The 27,230-nt window shown below is 33.7% G+C and overlaps 3 protein-coding genes across 13 annotated transcripts in view; 1 reads left to right on the top strand and 2 right to left on the bottom strand.

Moving 5' to 3' along the window:
* The window catches only part of Dh31-r (Diuretic hormone 31 Receptor), a 111,435-nt gene that overhangs the window by 21,010 nt on the left and 63,195 nt on the right, over positions 1–27,230 (top strand). For all 9 annotated transcript variants that reach the window (XM_083047355.1, XM_083047358.1, XM_083047346.1 and 6 more), the window contains 2 exons: positions 7,501–7,615; positions 20,664–20,774. In XM_083047355.1, the coding sequence (XP_082903481.1) occupies positions 7,501–7,615; positions 20,664–20,774 (226 nt within the window). The remainder of the gene's footprint in view (positions 1–7,500; positions 7,616–20,663; positions 20,775–27,230) is intronic.
* LOC145941267 (UDP-glucosyltransferase 2) lies at positions 8,019–17,107 on the bottom strand. Of its 3 annotated transcripts, none has more exons than XM_083047306.1 (6): positions 16,953–17,107; positions 15,435–15,971; positions 12,486–12,905; positions 10,348–10,579; positions 9,454–9,682; positions 8,019–8,541 (listed from the first exon to the last, which is right to left on the bottom strand). In XM_083047306.1, the coding sequence occupies exons 2-6, from the start codon at positions 15,834–15,836 to the stop codon at positions 8,244–8,246; spliced, it is 1,581 nt and encodes a 526-aa protein (XP_082903432.1). In that variant the 5' UTR covers positions 15,837–15,971; positions 16,953–17,107; the 3' UTR covers positions 8,019–8,243. The 3 variants fall into 3 exon arrangements, with proteins under 3 accessions (XP_082903432.1, XP_082903424.1, XP_082903441.1); XM_083047298.1 differs by having other exon boundaries at positions 16,936–17,090; XM_083047315.1 differs by lacking the exon at positions 16,953–17,107 and adding an exon at positions 16,750–16,865.
* Positions 22,140–27,050, bottom strand: LOC145941256 (uncharacterized). The gene is made up of 2 exons (XM_083047270.1): positions 26,858–27,050; positions 22,140–26,287 (listed from the first exon to the last, which is right to left on the bottom strand). The coding sequence occupies exon 2, from the start codon at positions 26,264–26,266 to the stop codon at positions 22,544–22,546; it is 3,723 nt and encodes a 1,240-aa protein (XP_082903396.1). The 5' UTR covers positions 26,267–26,287; positions 26,858–27,050; the 3' UTR covers positions 22,140–22,543.

Below are 27,230 nucleotides of genomic sequence, written 5' to 3'. Positions count from 1 at the left end.
CAAGAAATAAATGCGAAATATTTTTGGAATTTCTCTCAAATTAATTGTTGATAAACAATTAATGTATCATGATTTGGTAAATATTGACAAAAGGGGACCCAGCCCCAATCACCTTGACCTTGACATATGTTGTCAAGGTCATAGGACTGAGTAACCTCCAACAAATTTTAGCCGTCGCTCCTTCTTAAGAAGAAAGTTATTAACAAAAAAAAGATTTGTAAAAATTAAAATTTGTACGTAGTCTAACAGTGAAGTCCCCTTTTGTCAATATTTACCCATGATTTTTCGCTCGACAGTCGTTCGATTCTGCGATTTATATTTTCGAATTTAGAAAAATCATGGACGAATTGTCATTTAAATCCGCGAAAAATTCAAAGCGCGAAATGTTAGAATATTAATGCTGATTTATAATTCGTGTTTCCTCGCGATTCATTTCGAATTCTGCTTGAAGTGTAAATTAGGCGAAATATTTATTCCGCGATAATAGCCTTCGAGTACGCTTTTCGAATCGTTAATAAAGCAGAAATTAATTAATCGCGCGAGCCGATAATCTGTGAAAAAAACTAATTTTATGGGAGAAGGGGTGTAATAATACAACTTCCTAATATACGAACGTTGACGGAAAAATAATGACCTTTCCACCTCCCTGCGCGAATCGGGGTTCTCTACTCCTTTCCCTCTCCTTCCTCCAGATACCTTTCGTTGAGGGAGAAGAAATTCTAACACGCCGCACTGACTCACCCCCTACCAAGTATATAAAAAAAGGACACGTTGCTATTTCTTACGCGTCGTGGCAATTCCTTATTTGTAGTGTTTGTCTCGAGGAATGCTAACACGATATCGAGCGCCAAATTTTTATGTATATCACATTTGTCTGCAGCAATGGCGTATTTTTCGAAACGCGATTTTTAATACTTATGATATTCTTTATAATTATTCTTCATAATTAGAACTATTCACTGTTCAACAAAAAAAAAACACTGGATCGAGACTAGTCGTTTCTTATAGTTTTTTGGACGCTGAACATAAATCTGGTTTCCAAATTGCTTCATCACGTCACAATTCTGAGAAATTTGCAATTAAAATTGCAAAAAGGGCTATTTTTTCCAACTTTGTCATATTATAGCTACAATGTGTGAAAAGTTTTATTAATTAAAATAAAGTATTGTTAGGACTTTCGACCCTCAAAAGGAATTTTTGATATCAGTTAATAAAATATCCATGGTTAAATATGAGGCGTATTGCGAAAGTTAGCTGTTAACTCGTCATTAACGATACGATTTACCAAGTAGCTTTTAAGTATGTTTATTTAAACTTAAGGTTTTTTAGGTCGCTGAATACGAATCCAATGTCAAAGTTGTCAAATTCAAAATGGAGAACTTATAATATGTTTAAAAAATGTTTAGATTGAAATCTTTTAAGTTTTGTCATCCGTCATATTGAGTCCATCATTTTAAATTTGACAATTCTAATCTAAAAAAGCCTTAAGTTTAAATAAACATATACTTAAAAGCTACTTGATAAATCGTTAATGACGAGTCATAGCTAACTTCCGCAAGACACCTCACATTTAACCATGGATATCTTATTAACCATAAGCGACATCGAAAATTCCTTTTGAGGGTCGAAAGTTCTAACAATATACTTTATTTTGATTGCAAGAAAACTTCTCCAACACATATTCTAGCTATAATATGACAAAGTTCATGAAAATAGCCCTTTTTGCAACTTTAATTGCAAATTTCTCAAAATTGTGACGTGACGGAGCAATTTGGAAACCAGATTCGTGTTCAGCGTCCAAAAAACTACTATAAGAAACGACTAGTCTCGTTCCGACGTTCGAAAAAAAGTCATTTTTTGTTGAACAGTGTTATTGATCAGTCCGCACACTTAATTAACTCCTGCGGTGACCGATGCGTAAGAATCGTCTCGTGCGACGATGACTATTTCGTTGAGATAATAGAGAGGCACGATATATCGATCGATTATTATATAATACGTCCATTTCGCATAGGAAATGTACTATGCTTACAATATTGAATATCGATTGTGTATTTTCTCGTCGGTTTTGTCGCGTTTAATTAGCCATTAACTCGACCCGCATCCCGCATAGTATATCGCGCAGTATCGCGATAAAGATGTCATTTACGTATTTTTTGGTTATTAACAAAATGTCCCGGGTAAACCACTGATCGGCTTTGAATGGAGTGATATCGCGACGTATTTAATTAATAAAAATAAGCGTTTTAATAAAAATATAATTAATAAAAATAGACGTTATTAATAAAATTTTAATTATTATCAACGATGCGTCACGTCAAAAAATCGCCATTCGCGCATTGTTGTCAAAAAACGCGTACAAGATTTCGCGAGATTTATTCACTTGAAAAATCTGTCGCACACAAATTTTAATTATATTTTCGAATATTTAACTCGCTTATATATTTATTTTTTATTTTAAATTGTATATTGATTCACTTATATTATAACGCGAAATAATAACATTTCTCTAAAATGCAAGCGTACATTATTTTATTAACAGAAATAGCCGTCAATTTGGCCCGTGTGATTTTCGAGTGGATCGATAACTTTCACATTTATTTTCTCATCGCGATGTAATATAAAATACGCGTCGCATGAAATTTATGAATGCAAGAATGTCGCATTTTACTCATTATTGGGCGCGCGATTTTAAGTAATTAAAACCGTGTTTTCGCAAGTGTCATGAAGGAGAAGCGAAGATCCGAGCATCCTGGACGATGGTATGGGGGGATGAATAATTTAAGACTTATTCAATATTTGTCTCGTGAAATTAATTGGTCATTTATCTTCGCGTCTCGTTCACATTTTAAATTATTTCATAATATTATGTATGTACATGTAAAATATTTTAGATTTTATTTCAAAATATTTGGAATATCTATAATATAATATCACATATTTGTATTAATTAACATTTCTATATAGATATGTGTGAAATAGCATTGCGCTTGTATAAAATTTATAACAATTTAAATTATGTAGATCAAAATTAAATTTTTATCACATTATTGAAAAATCTGAAAATTTAATTAATTTTTAAAAATAATTATATGCAATATATTCATGCGTTTTATTAAATATTTATTTGAAGGATGAATGAAACATTGGGTTACGTGTGATAATTACTTTTTTTTTCAAATATTAATTATTATATAAAACTTCTATCATTTTTTAAATCATATTTAACTCTTTTGTTTTCGTACATATACATATATTACGAGCGCACTGAAAGCAATTAGACGATAGTGCTTTATCGCAGGTATAGTGTACGTGCGTGCTATACTGTGTCTTATACCTATAATAAACGTAGATACCATTGGCATAATGTAAGAGCGTGATCTCTTTAGAATATATGCCTCTACATATGTTCTGCAACAGGTTGCTATTTGCTAAACGTATTGTATTCGTAAAAAATTCTTGTGCACGTTCTAAGGTTATGGGCAATGTTAGTTGGTCGATGCTTGTTATCTCGAAACATAAAAGGAGATACGAAAGCTTATATTCTTATCACTTAACGTTAAATATGGATGTTTAATTTTAATTTTTTTAATTTTGCGATTCCTCGAATTTGATTCACCTAAATACGACACTAATATCAATATCGTCAGGAAATAAGATACATTTTTTTCGCGTGAAATATACAAACAGATTCAAAAGCGCTTTCGCAATTCGCAGTTGTTTATTCGATATTCATTTAAATAAAATTCAAAATAGATTGACTATATTTAGCGTGAAAAATATTCGGTGGAAAATGGGTTAAAGCTTTAAAAAAAAAAAAAAGGAATAAAAAAGAACTGATTGCCTCGGGATTGAGTTAGCGAGGCAGCTGAACCAGTGTTAAAATAGAGAAGCCCGTTCCATAATTCAACGTCGAAATCTTGTTACTTTCGGTTTTGATCTCACCCAATTTTATTTTTGTTTTTTTTTTTTTTACTTTTTTTTACTTTTCGCTTTCTTAGACACGTATCGCACACTTACAATCCGTAAAATGTTCAAACGATAAAGTATCCGTTTTCTCTCTTTCGCGTAATAAGATATTCCGGCAAAATGTGACAATACGTGACGATCGCGCAGAATGCTTCAACTCTTTTGAAAACCGACAATGACGCTTTACAAACTTTTTAAAAACTTTTAAAAATAAAACTCTTTTATAAGTCCTGCTCTATGCAAGTATTTTCGCGCGTTCAAGTATTTTTCGTAGTCACTTGCATAATCATTAACACGCGTCTTGTTTTATTTTGCATCAATTTTAAAAGCGCAAACGGCGCTTTTGCATATGTACATTGCATTGAATATCCCGTTTCACACTCAAATGGTGTGATGTTACTTGCCGTGAAGTATTATACAGCGACGTATAAATATATGCGTGCACGTTTTTGACACGCGTTTTTGACACGCGGTGTGAAATTTCAGCGAAATGTAAATTCATGAATCTTCTGGCAAACGAACGCGTTTAATTGAATGTTAATTGACGGGTCATTATTTACCGAATCGTTTGATTTAGGGAGAATTGTGTCGTTTATATGAGATATGGGAACGCCGATTTTTCGCGAATAATCATCGATATTTGTCGCTCGTGTTTGTCGAAGAGCGGTTTGGAAATGGTTTACGGATGGCATGAAATCAAATATATATAATAGCGGTAAGAGAAAAATTCATACCGAAAAGTTCTCATCAAATATGTTGCATTCTGTTTTCATTCAATTAATATTTTTATGCGTATAAACTGGTTTCGCATTAAAATTGTTTTAAATCGCTCTATCAAGTACGTTTTTTTTTTTTGCAGTATTGTTAATAACTGTTTTATCCATTATTTTAAATAAAGTGTCGATTGGCGTTTATTAAAAAATATTTTGTGAAATTGTAGGTAATATACGTACATGATTAATATAAATTTTATTTTATTTTTATCTTTTGAATGAATGCTCCATTAGTCCATTACATTTCCATTATTCATTTCTATTATATCCCTTGTTTAAGATCCTACTTATTAGATGAAATAAATTATGTGTTGCATAAATAACCAGCAGCTTTTGTTCGTTTAGATCTGCAACGTAATCCCAATACGGCGACACATTGCATAATAGTCTGAACTAATTAATTAATGAATAAGAGTAAAGTGCTGCGTGGGCTGAGTAATAAATGTATGCACTGCAAAGCCGATAACGTCTGTCACCTGGGCACTATGCTTATTTACTACGTTATATGAAGCGTGACAATAATACATTTTTATGTTGATTATACCTCAAACTAAGCAATACTTAGTATATAATTATGCATATTTATATATTTATTAATATATACGATATAAATTAGTATAAAACTTTCTGTGTGTGTATTATATTTTATTTTAATACAAAAGAAAGAAATAAGGTAAAATATTTTATTTAAAGCTCCTGGTACCTTGTCGATCATGTCGGAATCGTGACGTCAGAGGCGAGAAAACACACGCTAAAATTTTTTAGATGCCATTTCTATAAATAAAAACATATTTGCATAAAATAACATTTAAGATCTCTTTAATACACTTGTAAAAAACGCCGAAAACTATCCTTTTCCCTTTATAATCAATCAACAGCTGTAAAATGTAATATTATGAGGCCCAGTCCGTCTGGTCTTTGCACATGCGCAGTCATTCCGCATGTCAAAGTCTGATATCTCCATCATTTTACGGTTGTTGATTGACTGTCAAGGGAAAATAATAGTTTTCGACGTTTTTTACAAGTCTATTAAAAAGATCTTAAGTGTTATTTTATGCAAATATGTTTTTATTTAAAAATGGCATCTAAGAAATCTCGTGTTATTTCTCGCCTCTGACGTCACGATTCCAATATGGCCGCGGTGAGCACCCAGGAGCCTTAAATGTAATTTTTTTATCGTTTTAATTAATTTTTCATCATTGCGAAAAATTGCGTAAGGTATTTTATAGAGATTGCATTTTGGATTATGCGTTTTCCAATCAATGTCAATTATGACGCGCGATCAGAAATAATTAATATCGGGAATTGGGCGATTATTCGCACGACAAACTTTCAACGATTCCTCGTCTAGTGCTTAAATGGCTTTGTCGTAAAACGTTTCGCCTCGTTATTTCATATCGCGGATGTTGCTTTGACCGGATGCAATAACGTTCATTTCTATGCAATAAAGTTATCACAGGCCGTGTCGGATCTCAATGAAACGATTTCCTCGATAATACGTCGAAATACATCACCAACGGCGATGATTTATATCATCTCTGCGAAGTTTCGCGACAATCACGCGTCGCGCGACAATATTATATTGAAGCGACGACGACCTTTACGAATATAATCGGCAAATTCCCCATGTTATAATGAATATCGTGTCAGAGAACTGATGCAATCGGACGTAAATGCAGAGAGAATATGTAGAGAACGTAATGAAAATATAATGTTGAATCGAAACAACACAGCACACGGAATTTTAGAATTGATTTTATAATATCTATAATTATAACATCTTCCTTGTTCATAATTATATCTTTTATTCATAATTACAATATCTTGTATACAAAATTATATTTTACGGCCGAGATGATTTTATATATTTATTTTTCATTTAATATATAAATTTTATTCGATATATCTATGAAATTCTACAATATGTAGTTTATAGAGTTTTCAATTAATTATCTTTATATCTTTTTTAATACTTTTTTCGACTACTCTCCGCAACACGGTTTAATTAACGCAAAACGTCAATTTAAGGCACTTGGGTTTTCTCTCCTTTACCGTAGATCGTATATGTTAAGTACACCGAAAAAAATTAATTTTTATCTTAAGTATATACCACTTATCTTTATAATATTTTCCACTAAAATAGGTGCCAAAAGGATCCTCTTAATTTAAGAGAAAAATCCTCTAAAAAGAGATATTCTTATTAGATATTCTTAACATACAAGAGAATATATAAAAAATTAAGCGTCAATTTGAGGCACTTTTCTCTCCTTTAGTAGTAGATCGTGACGCATGCTAAGTAGCCTTACGGCGAGTAAGTGAAGTTGTGTCATAACTATTGTAACAACCATTTATTATTTACCTTACTTTTTGCCACACTGTAACTCATTAATTTTCTATCCGTTGTTTGCCGAACAGATTTTACGGCCGAGATAATTTTATATTTATTTTTTATTTAATATATAAATTTTATTCGATATATCTCTGAAATTCTACAATATGTAGTTTATAGAGTTTTCAATTAATTATCTTTTTTAATACTTTTTTCGACTACTCTCCGCAACACGGTTTAATTAACGCAAAGCGTAAATTTGAGGCACTTGGATTTTCTCTCCTTTGTCGTAGATCGTGACGCATGTTAAGTAGCCTTACGGCGAGCAAGTGAAGTTGTGTCATAACTATTGTAACAACCATTTATTATTTACCTTACTTTTTGCCACACTGTAACTCATTAATATTCTACCCGTTGTTTGCCGAACAGATGGCGGGAAACACCACGGTGGGTAGCACGTTGCTCGACGAGGAACTTCGTCGGATTGTACTGGAACGCGAGCAAGACTGCATGAAGCTGAACGCGAATACGACGCCGCTGCCGGGTAAAGTATCTTTTTTTTTTATATTTAAAAATAAGAGCGAAATCCCGTTGAGAGAGAGATACATCAAGCAAAAATTGCAAAAATCGCGAAATTGTATTCGCGTCCCCATTGTATGCGAATTTTTCAGCCCCCCAAACCCTCTCCCTCTTCTTCTCATTTGCTTCGACTTGGTGCTCGATCGATTAATAGTGATTACACGTTGACGTGTATCTGATTTAAATTAGACGTTTTGTTGTTAATTTCGAGTAGAGAGAGAGAGACATGAAAGTATATTGGCGTGTTATACATACGCGTGCATGTGCAATCCACGCGATGCATGTCGAACGCATATGCGCGGGCTGCATCTCACGCGATAATTAACGCGAGTTGTATGATACATTATATCAGAAACAACACGCAGAACTGTGTAATTAATTAAAAATATATTTTGTTAAAATACGCTCGATATACAGCATCGAATGCGGGAGATAATGATGCTCTCAACAGCGTCGTCTTCTGAACAATGGTCGTTTTTTGTGAATGTCAGGCTGACGATAATAATACTTCCGGAAAAATCACGAATCCGGAAGGTAAAAAATACGATAAAGGTAAAAAAAGAAAAAAATGAAATAACATCTACAGAGTTTCTTCACTTGTTCTTCTTCGACTTAATGGCTGCACTGTCCTTCTTTGCACAAACGCGCGATCCAAACAAAAGGTTCTTCAATTTGCATAGGACAAACAGTACGACACCAAGTGTAGTAATGATGACGGCAAGTAAAAAGGCGTAAACGTCCAGTAGGTTGCGTTGCCAGCAATTGAGATTAAGGGCCGGTGATTGAAGCACGTTTCCGTATTTTGCGACGTATTCTACCCAAAATATGGACGTGTTCAAGGCGCTTGTCGGTCGATCGAGGAACCTCTTTGACAGCTTCTGTGCATTCTCACTGAAACGTGCAAGAGAGGTAGAAAGATATTCACTCGGATATCGATATAGCAAGAGCGATGTTTACAGAAAAAGCAATTACGGCAAAACGCGAAAGCGTGTAATCGTACAATGTTTTTTTAATCGCGTTACAAAGATTTCCATTCGACGCGAGATATACCTAGCTTCAATCTTAAAAGAAAAAAAAAGAAAGAAAAGTATTTTTATCGTCTCCTTCGTGTCCTGCCGAGTTGAAGTGTTTGTCCTTCGATTTTTATGCACAATTCCTGTGGATTCATGCAGGCGGAACGAACGTGGAATTTTAAGGTACATACCGATTGACTAGAATTGACTCGCGATATGCATTGGAGAGGTAAGCAAGATTTGGTCACAATAGAGAAGACACGCTCTGTTTGTTCCGCGTTATATCCAACCGGTCGTGGATCGATATAGCACAAGCTAATAAGATTTAAAGCTACTGGATCTCGACTTTTCAAGTCCCCTCGACATGTAACTGCCAAGTTGTACAATTTTATCACGTTAACTCTAACTAAGTAAAGTTCTCTTCATTAAACAAAATTATTTAATTTTTGGAAGAAATAAACCAATAGTAAAGTTAGTAAGTTAAAATAATTGATCAAAGATTAGTAATAAATCTAATAAATAAAGTTAAATATATAATAGACGCACATTCATAAATAAAAATTTTAATAATATTGAAAAAAATATATAAATTTTAATTTTAAAAGATAATTATTTGAAAATAATATTTGTTGTGCAACTTTTGAAATATCAATTATCTAGCTAAATTTGAACTTCATTCCTGTGTGTGCATATCCGCATGATCAATGTTATGATTTCATTAATTTCGGTTGAACATGTTACGATTAATGGATAACCGTGTTTAAGTTTCGACGTTCATAGTTACACTTACCGATAGGAGGGATCCTTCAAGATGTTATTTAATGCCGAAGTTAATTTCTCCTCTGTAACGTCCTGTATTGACTCGAGCGAGATAGCCACCTTCTTGTGGACATAATTTTGAATATTGATGCTTTGATCGCCGAACAGGGGGATGCCTATCATAGGCACTCCGCAATAGACCGCCTCTTGTGTTCCCATACCGCCGCCGTGCGTAATGAAAGCGCGTATATTTTTGTGTTCTGTCGAATTTATATGAATATTAATTTTTTTCTTTTATTATATTGCGCGGGGTTATCGCGATCAGATGCGTCCAACAAATGCACAGCTCGCAAAACAATCGACGACGTAAATTTTCACTTAAAAGCCGAGAGAATCTTTTCGTATAAACAAATAAAGGATCGATTTTTCAACATTGCTATTTTCCTGAAAGAAAAATATATGATTTCGAATTTACTTGAATATTTTCCCGAAATTCGACTCTCGACACACAATACTTTTTCTGAAACATTAAATTTTCGAATTTCTTTTTTTCTGAAACATGGTACAAATATTTTCTTTTTAACTGATAATAATATTTTCCGTTTAATGTAAATGGCTAAAATTTTGAAATCTCTTTCTCCCTGTTTGAAACTTCTACATTATGCGAGAAAACAGAGATTACAAATTATAAAATTTTTATTACGAGAAAATTTGATCGGAATAATATTTTTTTAGTAAGATTACTCAATTTCTATGCAAATGTTATTACAGAGTGCATAAATCGCGAATTTTTTTATCGCAAATAATGATTCTAATGAAGATTACTCGGAAGCAAGCATTATGTAAATGCATCATCGTCATATATATGTATACGCATCATATTTATATAACTCTGTTATTATGTGTATTAGCAATAATTACGTACTCAGAACGGAGATCTGCGGGAACCAAGATTGCGTCATGACGTTCTTTGGTAATCCTGGCAACAGATCTTCTTTCTTCGCGACTTTCATCAGCACGCGAACCGGGGCGATCTTCTCGAAAGAAGTGTAGATTTGTTGAATCAATTCTTTAGAGAAAGTTTCGATCCTCACCATGGAACCGAACGTAAAGTAAATGCAGCCGTCCTTGCTTTCGTCCAACCATTTTTGCACTTCCTGCATATGTATAAACTTCTTTTAGAGCAACTACACGGAGAGAATTTTCTCTTAAAATTTACCCTGAAAATCATGGTAATCGTGGGACAATATGGTATGGAAAGAATTTTATGAGAATTTCTCTGATTAATATTTATCACAATAAACATAATAATATCTACACGTTAAAATATAAAACATGTTTGAGTAATTTTACCAGCATGCAGTTTAGTAAAATTAATCAAACATGTTTTATATTTTATTGTGATAGATATTATTATTTTTATTGTGATAAATATTAATCAGAAAAATTCTTTCCACACATATTGTCCCACGATTACCATGATTTTCAGGGTAAATTCTAAGAGAAAATTCTCTCTGTGTAGTTTACGATAAGTCATCCTAATGTTATAAACGTAATATTTTTAAACATGACATCGCGAAATAAGCCAATCTTTTTTTTGCGACGAAACGCTGTAGTCATCTTTTTCTATTTATCGTAATTGTTATATGCATATTTACATATGATTATCGAAATAAAAAGATTCGTTTTTTTAATGAAAATTTTATGACAGAGAGAATACAAAACAGCTCATTCTTTATCAATGTGCACACAAATTATATAATATATCATAATATTATATAAATGTATAATATTATTAAATGTAATAAATATTACATTTAATAAAAAAAGTAAAATATATAGATTTTATCTTTTAAAAAAATATTGAATTCGTTCTTTAACAGTTCGTTAAAATCTATATTAACATAAATTTCCTTTCTCCTAATTATCAAGTAATTTTACTCATTTGAACAGAAATTTCATTCTCTCTCTGCGAAATAATTATTTTAATTATATAGTTATTCTTTTATTCCGGTTTTGAATAAAAAGAGAGGGTAGATGGAATTGTACATAGAGAGAATTTTCTCTTAAAATTTACCTTGAAAATCATGGTAATCGTGGGACAATATGCGGTATGGAAAGAATTTTATGAGAATTTCTCTGATGATCTACACTGTAAAAAAATTTTGTGTAAAATTACAACTATTATAGTGGGTAATTTTAAGACCCACTATAATAGTTGTAAATTTCCACGCATTTGTAAATTTGCAGTATATACAAGTAAAATTAATTTCTTCATTTGTAATTAAGCTGATTGCAAAAATAAATTTACAATATGTATGTAAAATTATAAAACGATATTAATATAAAATATTTTTTTATAATTGTATTATTAAACATATTATTAAACATATTATTATTAAACATATTATTATTAAACATATTATTAAACACGATATATAGAATATTACTGTTGTATTGAGTAATATTACAAAAATTTAGATAATTACATAAAATCTTTAAAATATCATATTATTTCGTAAGTTTCCATATAAAAGAAGATATATTTACATAATAAAAGATAAATCTACATAATTTTGTGGAATTACATAATTTCTGTAAAATTACATGATTTCTTATATTTACAAGACTAATCATGTAATTTTTACACCTATTATTTGTGTAAATTTACTAAATTTTTTTACAGTGTAATATTTATCACAATATAAATAATATCTATCACAATAAAATATAAAACATGTTTGATTAATTTTACTAAACTGCATGGTAAAGTTATTCAAACATGTTTTATATTTTAACGTGTAGATAATGTATATTGTGATAAATATTAATGATTATGTTTATTGTGATAAATATTAATCAGAGAAATTCTCATAAAATTCTTTCCATACCATATTGTCCCACGATTATCATGATTTTCAGGGTAAATTCTAAGAGAAAATTCTCTCCGTGTATTTATTTAAAAAATCTATTACGTTAGATCTCGTTAAACGCAGGAAGAATTAACACGCTTTATACGAATAACATTAAATTGCGGAAAGAGCAATCTTCGTTGAAACATACCGGCGACGGCGGGTCGTCGTCCTTGAGATGCAAACCGCCGACCTCGATCACATTAGTCGTCATTGGCCTAATTCCGTGTAACGAGTGATGGGAATTGACCAGATACAAAGACACGTCGTTGTACAGATCCTTGATGTGCGGCACGTCTATGCCAAGGTGTTTCTTCACTAATCCCAGTTGCTGCAAATTCGTGTAATAATTAATTTGCATAGAGATGTAGTTCGATAGCAGGAAGTTCATCAGTCGTTCCTTGAAAGTCATCTGTTGACTGTACATCGAAAACAGGCTCGGGACGTAGGCGAGATTGTGCGGATTGCCGGACACCTCGTTTAACCAGTCGTGAAAAACGCTGGCAACCGTGCCGACTAGAGGGACTTTGAGATGACGACCGAAGGCCAGATAACACGGCGACACGAACAGCTGTGAACCAAAACACACATTTTTTATCCATCGATCAATTATTCGCATCATTCGGCGAACGTAACGTCTCTTTATCGCATTCGCGATTGACATTGGAATGCACAATTTCGCGATTATGCATCATCATGACCATTTAGCAATGTACTGTGTAGTTGAGCTGCATTGTGTGTTAATAATCGTGTATGTAGTTAAGTCAACAACATTTTTGACACGTCACAAGATGTGACACTTAGAGAGGAGAAGCGACGTCCCATTATGGCACGTTACTACGAGTGATGATGAGAAAAAAAAGACATGACGATGCGAAGGCATAATGATCATATTAATTATACTCTGAGAGCAACTTGATACGCCGTAAAGATGCCGTATTTAACACGCGCGCTCACGTTATAAGATACTCTTGTCTTCCTACCAAATATTATATAATGCTACATCGTGATCCAAGACTCCTTGTCCACAGAAGGGGGTGTCGCTTGACGCGTGATTTATTTTGGCAACAGGATTTATCGAATTTCGCGAATACAAATTCGAAAACACAAATAATAGCTCGTTAAAGCCTATAAATACCGTGATATGCGTTGAATGAGGTAAATTGAATAACGCAACAAGTATCATACAATTCGTGACGAGATTTAAACGGTCTCGTTTTATTATATCGAGCGGCGCAATTTTACGTGTCATTACATCTAGCTTGTTATAATTGCATTTTCCTTGTTTCATTCTTGAATCTCTTACATAAAACCTGCATACACACACAAATGGTCAAAATAATCATATTTTAAACGCGAAAAGGTAAGACAGTGCAGCCAGGGAAACGAATAGACCTTTCATATAAGAGCGATAATATTATTTTCATCCTTACAACCTCCTAACTTGTGATTTATTAGATTAATATTTAACAAACATAAATGTATAATTAAATTAAATTGAAAATAATATAAATTAACTAATTATATTTTCTATTTTGTAATTTATTATATTAAATTATTATTGAATTAATTAATTTAATTAATCACACTTTAATAAATTATATGCAGTTTTTTTTTTTTTTTTCCAAGTTAAATAGTTGTTATCTAAATAATTTAAAAGATAATAGCATAATATGACGTAACATGCGCTCGCGTAATCGCATAGTATCACGGGTCATTTCAAGGTGTCTTCTGTTTTTGCATCATTAATCAAAGTTGATGTAAGATTATACATATATAGTCGACTCATTTACGTAATGTATCAAACTTCCGAATTCATGGGTTGTTTTAGCGAACTCATCAGTTTTCGAAAAATCATTTTACGATTGTAAAACCATCCATATGCAAAAAGTGTAAAATTAATCGCAAAAAATGCATAGTCATACACCGAATTCTGATAACAGATCTCTTACGATATCGTCAATTTTGGGACATAACCCCGACCTAGTACTTCGATATCCATTAGATATCGTAAAAGAGCACTTGAATTAATGATTTTACGGTGGCCTCTAAATTATTATTATTATTAATAGTATTATTAATATCGTCATTATTATTAATGAGGCAAGAGTTTCTCTGTCCGGAAGTTGTTCCCCCTTGTTGCACTAAAATGTTGCAATTTTAATATCTAACATAGCGTTGTTTGTGGTTCATCATGAATATTTAATAAGTAGTTAACAATTAATGAGAGAGCCTTGCCATATTACGGGATGTGGCGCGAGTCAGTTAATTAACAGCTCGTTAAAAGCTGTAATAATTTTGATGAAGTAATATTTGCTTTTAGACTAACCACGTTTTATTTAACTTTATTAATTATCTATATGTCTCTGGATTTAATCAAATTATCATTTAATCAAGCTTTAAGTAAAGTTTTATAATTAAATGATTATTTGATTAAATCCAGTTTTCTTCTTTATCTTTCTTTCTTCACGTAATTTGTGCGCGATAAAAAAATTTTATCGATTCTGAATTATTTTTTTATTATTTTTTTATAACTCTTCTGAAAACATATAATTAGAAAAGATTACGTAGAACATTTATAATTGTAAATAAAAATGTACGCAAAATGTACACTAGCTGATTTTATCGACGTATATTTATTGAAATGAAGCACTTTGTCACGAAATATCTTTTTATTTCTTCTATCGAATTATATTTAAATAATAGATTCTTTCGGTAAACATGAAAGGATTAATAGTTTATTACTAAAAATGTCGAAATATCAAACAGTTTTTTCTAGAAAATGAAGAAAAAAGCTTCTTTCGCGAATTAAGCTCTTGAGGCGCGAATCATTAATGGGATTTTACTCTGTTCATTTAATGTCAAGCGAGTTTTACTGAAAGAGAAATCCAAAGTTTAATTATAAAGATATTAAGGTGTTAAGAATTTGCAAAGAGTAAAATAATCTGACATTTGAAGAGAAAAGCGCATAAAATCTTGGAAAAGCCTCGGAGAAGCTTTAATGCAGATTTGATCGGTTCAGGTGGTAGCGTCATATAAATATATAATATATACGATAAAAATGTTCTTACCACATAAAGTAGTAATAGTAGTCATATACCTCTATAATGACGATGTCGTAAGGAGGATCTTGCGGCGGATTCTCGATCAATGATCGCAACTTGGGATGATCCATCAGCTCACAAACCGACGTTCCCATAAAAGCTAACATGGACATATTTGTGGAGGCGAATCCTTTGATATCATCATATGTAAGATTGTTTATAACGTGTGGCATACTGCCTGCCAAGCTAATGTCCGTGTAATTGGGTATCGGTTTCTTCAGCGGAAAATGCGTAACCACGTCTACCTGATGGCCACGTTTCGCCAAGCCCTTCATCAATTCCTCCTGCATGACCCAGTGACTCTTGCCATGTAACGGGAACAGTCCGAGGATCCGGTAACCATTAACGACTTGGTCGCAGGTTAGGATCGCGAAAAGAATCGACAGTAGTAGCTTCATGTTGATTTGATGGTCGGCACAGTTCTAACACGTTTAACGCGCGTTACATCCAATTTGTTAACGCAATTCTTACGTAATCTCTACTTAAGTAACTCTCGTAGCTAGCCAATTGCAACGATGAATTCTATTATCTCTCTGAAAAAAATATTAATCAGTAACAACAAGATGACACATCACTTTGTATAAACTTGCGAAGATAAAATTTCATGAATTGGATATTGGATTTGAGAGGTAGCTCTCTCCGATCGAACGTTTGTACAGTACAATCTAAATGTTAGATAATAATATACCATGATCAGGCTTTTCGCTGTGATTGCGTTAAATAACAAGCTGATAATATTAGTGATAATTGCGATAATTTACGAGTCATTGTCGATAATAGGTCGATAAAATGGTGCACTAGTACACACTGGTGCAATAAGTTAAAGTGAGACAAATATATTTTGTTTCATTCTAACTTACTGCACTAGTTCATCAGTGCAGCTAAAAAGAACAAACCTAATGAGTTATTTCTAACGTTTGTTAATTTATAGAATATTCAAAAATGCGTCACATTTTTTTAAATTTTAAACTTTAAAAATTTAATTTAATTTTTTTTTATGACCAATCATTCATCAGAATTATATAACAGAGTCAAGTCATAATTCCCATTTAAGAGGCAATTATTTATACGAGGCTCTTATGGTATTTCGACTTTGTACGTTAAATATGTATGAATCATATTTATAAATAGCAACGGTTCAACCTTGATAATCACTCCGTCTTTCAATTATATGTTTCATATTTCTAATATAAATTATACTATCATATTAATATTAAATATGAACTTTCTTTCTTATCTCGAGATAATTATAAAAATTTACGAATAGAGTTTATTTTAAATTTATTAATTTTTGAAGCTAAATTTTCCTACCGTCGCGTCAGTATAAACAAATTGGAGACTTAAGACGCAATGGTATAAATTTCTAATGCGTGCACGTTTTTCTCTATTTCTTTTTCCGCATCTTTAAAAACCTTTTTATTATCGATATTTTTCGTAGCAGATACCGTACACTAAATTACAATTAGGCAAATAAGAAAAACTGCTAATATCACTAACTGTTCAATAATACACACTGTTCGATAACACAACAATTAAATTGCATTAATTGACGAAAGAGGCGAATTGAGACGCTTCGAGATGTCGCTCATTGTCAGACTCTCATCGTTCGCAGAGAAAATGTCTCTAACAACTGTACTGACAGTCGTGAATCTTTCACCGCTATCTGACCGTTCTCCCGCCAGAGCAAAGATAATTAAAGGGAGTGGTGGTAGCAGAATCGTACGCCTCCGGCGTTAAATTTCATGCGTGATGGACTTGAACCTTTCTGTCGAAATCCATTTGAAAAGCTTACAAATCAAATACGGTCTCTGTTTCACTTATTTTTATGTAACTTTCTCTATAATACAATTTTTTCTTGTCCAGCGCGGTTTATTCGTATATTAACTCGTTTTTGGAGACACCATTTCTCAAAATTAATATAAACTAAATACAACAAATTATGTAATTATATAATTAACAAATTGCCGCGAATTATTGCAGTTTAAATCTCTTTAAAATAGTCTTTTCAAAATATTAATTTATGATTTTTATTTTATTTATTTTATCATAAAAAGAAGAATATTATTGTGTGGTAGTATGTTAAATCAGAATCGCCAGTAATATAAAAACAAATTAATTGACACCTTATCTCTCGACCAAACTGGCAGTATATTTATTAAGAAAATCACAACGTTTCGACCTCTATATTTGGTCCTTATCAAGTGATCTGTACAACAATATATTATATCAATAATGAGGAATTAACAAATGAAATAATTAATTTACACTTACATAGTTCCTTAAAGTTATACACTTATGTCATATTGATACGCGTCATGCTAGACAGACAGTTTATTGCCGACTAAACGACCTTTATTATTTTGTCATAGATATTATTAAGATTTTCAATGTCCTTATGTAAATTTATTGTGTTGTTATTTTTCTTTATATAAAACATCTCAGCAATCTCTCTTTTTCTTATATGTTTTTCGTTATGTAAAATGTTTGGGTTAGACCAATCGAAGTCATGGTTAAAATCAATCCTATGCTTACTAACCACTGGAAGATTACTGCTGTGAAGTTTTATATTATTTGAATGTTCTTTAATTCGCGTACATAATTGCCTTTTTGTCTGTCCTATGTATGAGGCGCTGCAATCCTTACAATTTATTTTATAGACTATTTCCGTGTAAATTAATTATTTCATTTGTTAATTCCTCATTATTGATATAATATATTGTTGTACAGATCACTTGATAAGGACCAAATATAGAGGTCGAAACGTTGTGATTTTCTTAATAAATATACTGCCAGTTTGGTCGAGAGATAAGGTGTCAATTAATTTGTAAGAATATTATTATTATATAAGAGCATATCTTTCCCATTTAATCACTTGTACCTTCAATTTTCCAAATTATCATTATCATTCACATAGTTGCGATATTCATTAAGAAATGTTATATTTTCATATTAAATGAACATTTTTTTCTTCATCGATCTTAGAAAGCTCTACTTTGATGCCAATAAATTTCGCTATTTTTTTTGCTAGAATTTTCACACAATGAGAAAAACTTCTTTCTATGCGAGTATTTTTTTTATGTACAGACATATACGTAATACACAAATATGATGTAAAGTAAACTCGGGATTGGCTGATTGTGAATCTCAATGTGCACTTTATGGCTACCCGCATTTTATTTGACTATATAAAAGTGCAGAAATTTCACATTTTTTTCTTTTCGCGCGTTGGCAAATGTATACTCAAGTATTATAAAAAAATATAGTTACGAAGATATTTTCCGAGATTTTTTCAACAATTTTGCACGATCATCCAGCAAAATAATGAAACGTTACTTTGAACTTTTTATTCTTTTTTCAGTTTTAAAAATAATTAAACATTCTAAATTAAAATTTCATCAAAGTAAAATCCATTTGAAATAATTTAAAACACAAATAATTTGTTTATCTTACTAAATTTTACTTTATCATAAAATTACAAATTTCAAAGAGCTATTTAAGAGCTATTTTATATTTCAAACTGTTTAAGATCTTCTGTTTGAAACAATTTTTGTGAGTTTCGATACATAAGGCAGTTTCTTTGATCGTATCTAAAAGCAATTCCATCAACCACGGAGGAGGTTTACCTCATCAACCATACGGTTTTTAAAATATGTATACTTCGAAATAGTCTCTGACGTGAGAGATATTCGCCAAAGCGAGATCTGTTGCACGTATATGCAAATGCACAATGATGTACGCGGATATAAAAAAAACCTGGGATTATAGTCTCCAGCTGTTTTTGCCAAAGAGACTCTTCCATCCTTTATTTATTTCTTACAATACATTCCTTAGTTTTTTTTAACTTAACCTATATTCTTAATTATACCTTTTTAACATATCCCTAGTACTGTCTGGGGGGGGGGGGGGGGGGTTCGAACTGTGTTACCCCGATGTACGCGGATATATAAATGTTTAAGTGACAAGTACAAATGGGCGTAATTTTTATACGTAAATGAACACGTAAAAGTTGATCTCGAAAAGCTTGGGTTAGGTTTCGTTATTTCCGCAACATTAACTTCGCAAATTGCGCGGTTATATTTCGCTCCTCTCGTGGAACTCGAAGGGAAAATTTTCCATACAGGTTTTCTTGTCATTCTTTCAGTGTAGTCTGTTTCAGCGAATCGGTGGTATTATGACCTTTTTCTCAAGCTAGTTGTACGAAGGAGGAAAGAGGGTGATTTATTTTCAATAAAAGTTGGCGAAATTGCGAAAGATCTCGAATGAAATCCGTGTTATCAGCGTCTCTTCTTCGAGACTTGAATCTTGTGAGCAAATGCGAACTTTCCCCGAGCCCGCAACCATGATAGTATCCCTTAAACGTGATTTTGCATTAATGCAACAAGGAGGAAGAAAGTTAGTTCATCTTTTATACATGATGTTATATGTATAACTTTCTCGTATATTTATAAAAAATATATATTTATATTTATGCTTAATATATCATCTTGCGACACGGCGTAGACGACGAAAAAAATTTCAATTATGATTTATCCTAATTATATATGTATATATATTTTACAATTGAATAGATATAGATTATAGATATTTTATAATTGACATTTTTTTCATTATATTGTATAATTGATTTATATATATATATTTTTTTTCTTCTTCTAGAATTAACCTGTTGAATTTTAATAATTGATTCTTCCACGAAATTGAGATCGATTATTGCTTAGTGAATTATTTATTTTGTCTATTTATTTTATATACGACGCTTCGTATAAAATGTATGAAATATTTATCACAAAATTTCACGATTTATGTTACATATACTTGTAGTAACTCGTAAAAATACAAACATATACGTGCAAACAAGCAAAGTTGAATCTATTATTCACTCATCGATACGAAAATTGTATATATATCTCCCACGCATATCTTTCACGCGATATATATTTTTCTAGCTCTCTAGTGATCAGCAATGAGTAATATATCGCGCGTTATGTCTCTTTATGAGCGTCGTAAAGAACCCCCCCGGGAAGATTCGTTCAATTTATCCCAATTGGCATCGCGATATTTCTCTTCGCGCGATACTGTTATATCATCCCTCGCAATTTCTTACATAGTATATTGAGATTTAATCACGGCGCACTGTCAAAATTGTAGCAGATGCCTTTTACGAGCTTATCGACTCACATCATCCCACTGTTGTATTTAATCGCCTGCTCGAATTTCTATTTCAGAACCGTACTGTCGATTCACGTTCGATGGCTGGTCCTGTTGGCCGAGCACTCTAGCGGGATCGACCATTCATGTACCCTGCCCGAACTTCATCACCGGTTTCGACCCATCGCGTAAGTACAAGCTAATGTTTGCATGCGATTTTCGAAATTAAGGCTCCTAGCTCCTTGCCGACCATGTCGAAATCGTGACGTCAGAGGCGAGAAAACACACGCTAAAATTTCTTAGATGCCATTTCGAAATAAAAAAATATTTCGATGAAACAGCACTTCAGATGGCTTTAGCACACTCTTAAAAAACCCCGAAAACTATCCTTTCCCCTTTATAATCAATCAACAGCTGTAAAATGTAATATTATGAAGCCCGTCGAGTCTTTGCACATGCACAGTCATTCCGCATGTCAAAGTCTGATATCTCGATCATTTTACAGATTGATTATAAAGGGAAAGTTGATTGATTATAAAGGGAAAAGGATAGTTTTCGAGGTTTTTTAAGAGTGTGCTATAGCCATCTGAAGTGTTGTTTAATCGAAATATCTTTTCATTAAAAAATGGCATCTAAGAATTTTCAGCGTGTGCTTTCTCGCCTCTGACGTCACAATCCAATATGACCACGGTGAGCACCCAGGAGCCTTAAGCTACTTATTTTTCCCACATTGTTGCCGTAATAAATTAAATCGTTAATCATTTTTATGCGAATTATTTAAACGAGTTTCGGCGAAAAAATATAAGTTTTCTATAGACCAAGAACAAAAATATTCCAAAGCCACAATTTTTGTTTTTACATTTTCCTGGACAGATTAAATCATAATCTTATATATGTTTACTTCCCCCCTCCCACTCTCTATTCTCGCTCTTACATTAACGGTATTAAAAATTTGTCACATTTTTACAAATGTGATGTTTTCATAATAATTTGATAATTTTATCGTCAAAAAAATACACATTATCAGTTCACTTACCCGATATCGAATTATTTCCATTTGACCTCGTTGATTCCTCGTTTTGCACGATCTGCAGTTTGCGAGAGAATTTGCGACAGATTTCTGTTCACATATGTCTGTCTATATATTAGTAGATATGTTTACCGTCCCGGCTCGACCACATTATTTATGTTATGCTAACACAGAGATGCGAAATGTTGTTCTGCTACTCGAAATTAATTAGTAATTGTAAAATTTACACTGAAAAGTGTATTTTTAAAAATGGAAAAATCTTTTATCAGCTTACTATCGTTTTCAAAATTGGTTATATTTTGGAAAAGATACTAATTTTTGAGGAAAGGTACTAGTGGATTAATAAGTGTAAAAGAAAGTATCAGGTGCTGCAAAGAATGCATCCATTATTTCTACGATTATTTATATGCTTCCCTTAATAATTAATATACCTTATTTATTAATAATGCGTACTAATAAAAAAAAATATATATATATATATAATAAAGCAAATGAATGCATTATATGCAACGACATATTTACATTTAAATGAGATGAAAAATCTTTATTACATAAAAAACATTTACTCTTTTTTCGTATAACATCGTTATAAAAATCTAAATATGCGTATTATTATTATTATTATTTATTTTTTTTTTTTTCATAGAAAATTAACTAACTCCCTTATACACGGTTTATTGCCTTTAAAAAAATTGCCCATTAAAAACTAAAAATTTTAAACCTTCTAAAATAGAGAGAAAAGAACGTTTCTAAGAAAATTTATTTATGCAATTTATTTGTGCGTTTATTGAAGAGAAATCCACGCACGAATAATTTAACGTGTATAAAAATATATTCATGTTTACAATCAAATTATCAATTATGTAAGCAAGTATTACAATTTATCTATGCAAAATACTCTATATCGCGCGCACATTCGCTACATTCTTAATATTCGTAATATTCGTAATTCGGTCGGTAATAATCGGACATGATATTGAAATCCGTCACATTAAAATAGTTATGCAAAACGCTCATAACAGCAGGATCTTTTATTTCCCGGAACTTTTTGATAAGTTCGTCGTATCTTGTCGCAAGGCTCTTCGAGGTTTGCAGACTCACGAGCGATAAAATTGTCACAGCCATAAGACAAGAATCTTTGTTATCAGTTTTAATAAGACCGTCCATGACCATAAGCTTGAATTCTTCCTTTAAGTCCATGTGATTTTGAAATGTGAGATCCAGGAAGCGCTTGAGAATCTTAGCCATGAACTCTACCAATGACGACGAAAAAATCTTGACTAATTCCGGCATATATTGATCGAGTTGCTGGCCAAAACATTGATTGGATAACACGCATTCTTGCAGTTTTTTCGCATAAATTAACAGTAAATAAGATGTCGGGGCTTGCGTAGGGTCCAAGACGGATGAAAATAGCTGGAGCATATCGTCGATTAATTGCATTTCGGTAGATTTGTTAACGAAGTAAAACTCGTTGACGTATGCAACGACGAAATCTTCTATAAATAGATGCACAGCGTTGTTGTACGGATAGAACGTAAGTTTTTTAGAATGAGTCTCGTTCCAGTGCTCCGTCACTACGGAACTGATGGATTCGATGAATACCTTGCTATGTTCTTTAATCTTAACGTTATCCCCCGGGAAAAGGTACGATATCGAGAAGCCTCTCGCAGTCTTGGATAAATCAGTATTGACGTCAAATAAATATCTCTTTATTACTTGTGTAGCTAAGTTTTCGGATATAAGATTGCAAACGGGCGGCGCGGTCATCTGCTGTAGCAAAGCGATTACGTGTGTATTCACATTCTGAATATCTAGTCCTGCCAATTTGAGATTATCTATTGCTTGGAGCCACACGTTAAAGTAATTCGAGACGCAATGATCGGGCAGACGGAAGGGAAGTTTTAGCTGCCAAAGCAGCGCCTCATCTTTGAGCTGCATCGTTTTTATCAGTGTATTATGCAGCTTCAAATATTCCACGGTTGGTGTTAGAAACATGATTTTTTCTAGTATCTCGAATATGACTTGTCGTATCGAGTGATGAGTCTCGGTCTTCCACATGTCTTTCACAGAGTATGTAAATGTTTTCAGGCAACCTATCTCATACATGAGCCTGAGCCCGTGCTTTCGCGTGCCTACGCGCAGAGTGGACAATTTGCGGGCGAATGATACTGCTTTAGGAAAACCACATCGCCTGCTTAAGTTCGTCAGTGCCATCAGCGCTATCGACAGGTAATCGCCTTCGCATAATTTGTAGACAAGTGCGAGAGATACCGGCGGACTGGAAAGTCTCATGCACAACGATAAATGGCGCACGAGCATGTAATTTTCGCTGGCTTCCGGATTATTGACGTTAATGTTTAATTCCTTAGGTATGAAGGGTATCATCAGTTTCGTCAGCGTGTTACCGTGAAGTAGTAACGCCAGAATAGTGAGGGTAGACAACATCTCTTTCGTGTCTTTACGTTTCTCTTCCAAATCATCCATGCAACGCTTGACAAATCTGATGGGTATGTCCTTGTACCAGCGCGTGGCTCTGACGAAACGTTGCACAATTTTGTCGAGGTGATTCCTCTTGCATTCCGCTAAATATTCTTCCCAATTATCCAGTATATCTTGAGGGTTTCGTTTCAATAGAGCGAGCGCCGCGCCTGTCGTTACATCCGCGATCTTCTTCTTCAAGGGGTCCGATTCCACGTTCAATTCCGGTGCTTTTATCTTCATTATGTACTTCGTTATGTTCGAACTGAAGTTGGATTGTTTTATCGCGCGTATAGTATCCAATAGCCAAGGATAGTCTTTAAGCGTTACGCGCTCTATCTTCGTACGCGATATTTCGCATCTGTCGTTGAAGTTGTACATCGCCACGGCTAGAATGTACAACATGTTTTTCTTGTCCTCTTCTTCCCCTTGTTTCTTCCAGGTAGCGGAATACTTTTCTTCAATATATTTCGCGAAAGTCACGAGACATTTCCTCTCGTACTGTGGATATTTCACGAGTAGGTTTAACCTTATGTGACATTGACGATTATCGTATGTATCTATCAACATGAGAATCAGCTCGTCGATTGGCATATTATTAATCAGTCTGAAATGTATCACAGCCTCGATTATATTCTGCGTTACATATCCGAATTTTACGTAAGGCAATTTTATGATGTCGAACAGGAGTTTGTGGCGTTCCTTGCTTAAATGAGGTACGTCGTACAATAATGGAAGCTGTTGCATTATTTGTTCGAAAATCCAAAGGTCTTCGTTTTTATGTCTATCTATGATATATTTCAAAATATCAGCTAACACATCCTTCTCGTTGGCTGACGTATCCTCGTTGGCTGACGCATCTTTCTCTTTGGCTAACAACGTATCCTTCTCGTTGGCTAACGCATCGTTATCCTTGACCTTCTCGTTGACCTTGCAAGCGTAAATCATTTGGCAAAGGAGATTGAATCGCTCACGAGATAAAGCTTTTTTATTTATTTTTTCCTTAATACGCAGTATCGCTTCGTCTATGGGTAAATAACAGATCCAAGCTCTTTCGTAATACCTTATATTGTGATAATTGATTTCTTTCAAGCTTTCATTCTTGAGCTTAATTCTAGCTTGCTCGATCCGTTCTTTGTCGGGTAATATTCGTAACAATGCGGGCGTTACATTTTTATCCTCATCGAGCAATTCAGTATTATATTTCTTCAGGTACGATGTACGGAGCAACTCGTATCTTTTACTTTGCGGATAGTACTGTAAATAATCGAACAACTTGTCCGTGTTGAAGTCGGAAACTTTCGTAGGCAGGAGACCTAGAAATATACTCTCTAATAATTCTACGCTGATCTTTTTGAGCGGTAAGATGTTGATGTATAAATGCGGCTTCTTAATCAAGTATTGTAATCCCTTCTTCAAGAATATCTCGGCGCACGTGTTGCTCAAAGTAATTTTCAGCGGACAAGTTTCATACATATCGATCAGTTCTGCGAAATCGTGCACTCGATTTTTCACCAATTTCGGCAGTAAAAACGCGTATTGATTCATATCGATCGGGAAAGAAGCGCGTTCGTTCGGTTTCGCGGGTTTCAATAATTTGAAATAACGTATGATAAGATCCGGATTCTTGCGGAACATTATTTTAGCAGTCTTAATCGGCACCGCGATCTTAAAATCCTGGATTATATTAAAAGTGAAATCGTCGTAGCAAGCCGCGAGCAACGGACACATGTTATAAATACCGTATTGATGCATCGTATATTCGAACACTACCTGCGCTACCACTGGATCAGTCAAATTATCCACGAGTTTATTGACGATACGTGCCCTCGTGTTCACGGAAACGTAAGGGAAGACATTTTCGCAGAAGTACTCGGCGGATATATTTATATTGCTGTTATCGAAGTACCAGTTAGCTTTAAGAGCACGATTTACTACCATCGCATCCTCGGATATCAGGCTTATGGTCAGATCCTCGTATTTCTTCTGCCGCAGCGCGGATTCCACTCGCATTAAGGGCCGTAAGGGCTGTTCAACTTGTTCGGGACACTCGATGGCCCAGGCAGCTTTCCCGATCCATTTCATCTTCTCACTCGCGGTGTCACCTGGTATCGCCTGAATCGCCCGCAGATACGGCATCTGCATATCATCTTTTGTATCGGAGGCCATCTCGCTATTTTTTTAACGAACCTGCGCGAACATAAAATATATCACTCGGTTAATAATGTTCGTCCTCTCGCGCTAGCGGCAAAACTGTCACCACCCGGGGGCGAATAAATGCTTTGTTCGTTTTCGCTGCACTGGTGAACTAGTGCACACTGGTGCAATAAGTTTAAATGAGACGAAATATATATTTTGTTTCTCTCTTACTGCTCTAACTTACTGCTCTAATTCACCAGCGCAGCGAAAACGAACAAACCAACAAATAATTATCTTGTTTGTTTCGTGTCGCGTGTCGGCCGAAGGTCAAATCGATAGGAGATTGATACTTTTAACTTACGTTCCCTGATAACGGAAATTTTTTCACTCGGAAAATGCGACTTTAACTGCAAATTTTGATGCTCGCCATTTCCGAAATGTACGAGGCGCGTAAGCACGTCGTGCGAGGCGAAGTACGCGATGAAAAGAAAAAATGGAAGGTCGCGAAGGCAGTTTCACGTTTCACGGTCGACACGCGGCCTGCAATTGTCACCCGTGTGTATAACTAGTATACGTCGCAAATGTCACTGTTACGCATGTGATATCGTTTATATACAGTACCTTGTACATCTAGTTGAGTAATTCAAATGGCGAACCGGCGATTGCGCAACGTTTCTCTTCTGCACCGGGAATGCAGTCCGCCTTTCCACGTTTACTCTCGCAAGATGATTCACGCAAAGATTGTTGAACGATTTCTATCGTTCTAACGAAGCTGCCAGAAGAACCGAATACCCACGAGTGATTACGAGCTACGAATAAACGAATGCTCCGTGGAAGGGGCGCATGCGCCTTCATATCACATGTTCTTTGTTATTGTTCAAGGCAGCGATGCCAGATTCCATCGTATCCTCAGGACTGTATTGAGAAAAGTTAGTTGCCCGACTGTGTTAGGTAGTTGTGTGCTTTGCTTTATTAGTTTTCTTTTAGTCTACTC

Source organism: Prenolepis imparis, unplaced genomic scaffold, assembly GCF_030444845.1.
Source record: "Prenolepis imparis isolate NDT839.2.m4 unplaced genomic scaffold, iyPreImpa1.0 SCAF_1, whole genome shotgun sequence".
Classification (NCBI taxonomy): domain Eukaryota; kingdom Metazoa; phylum Arthropoda; class Insecta; order Hymenoptera; family Formicidae; genus Prenolepis; species Prenolepis imparis.
Note: the sequence above shows the minus strand (reverse complement) of the source record. Positions and strands in the feature narration are given on the sequence as shown.

What these genes read in the sequence shown, in the direction of transcription:
- LOC145941267 (XM_083047306.1), bottom strand. Translation starts at nt 15,836, where the DNA reads ATGAAGCTACTACTGTCGATTCTTTTCGCGATCCTAACCTGCGACCAA. An exon ending in ACGACATCGTCATTATAGAG is followed by an intron (nt 12,906 to 15,434) that starts GTATATGACTAC and finishes TTTGGTTCACAG; the next exon opens with CTGTTCGTGTCGCCGTGTTA. An exon ending in CCCGCAGATCTCCGTTCTGA is followed by an intron (nt 9,683 to 10,347) that starts GTACGTAATTAT and finishes TAAATTCGACAG; the next exon opens with AACACAAAAATATACGCGCT.
- LOC145941256 (XM_083047270.1), bottom strand. Translation starts at nt 26,266, where the DNA reads ATGGCCTCCGATACAAAAGATGATATGCAGATGCCGTATCTGCGGGCG.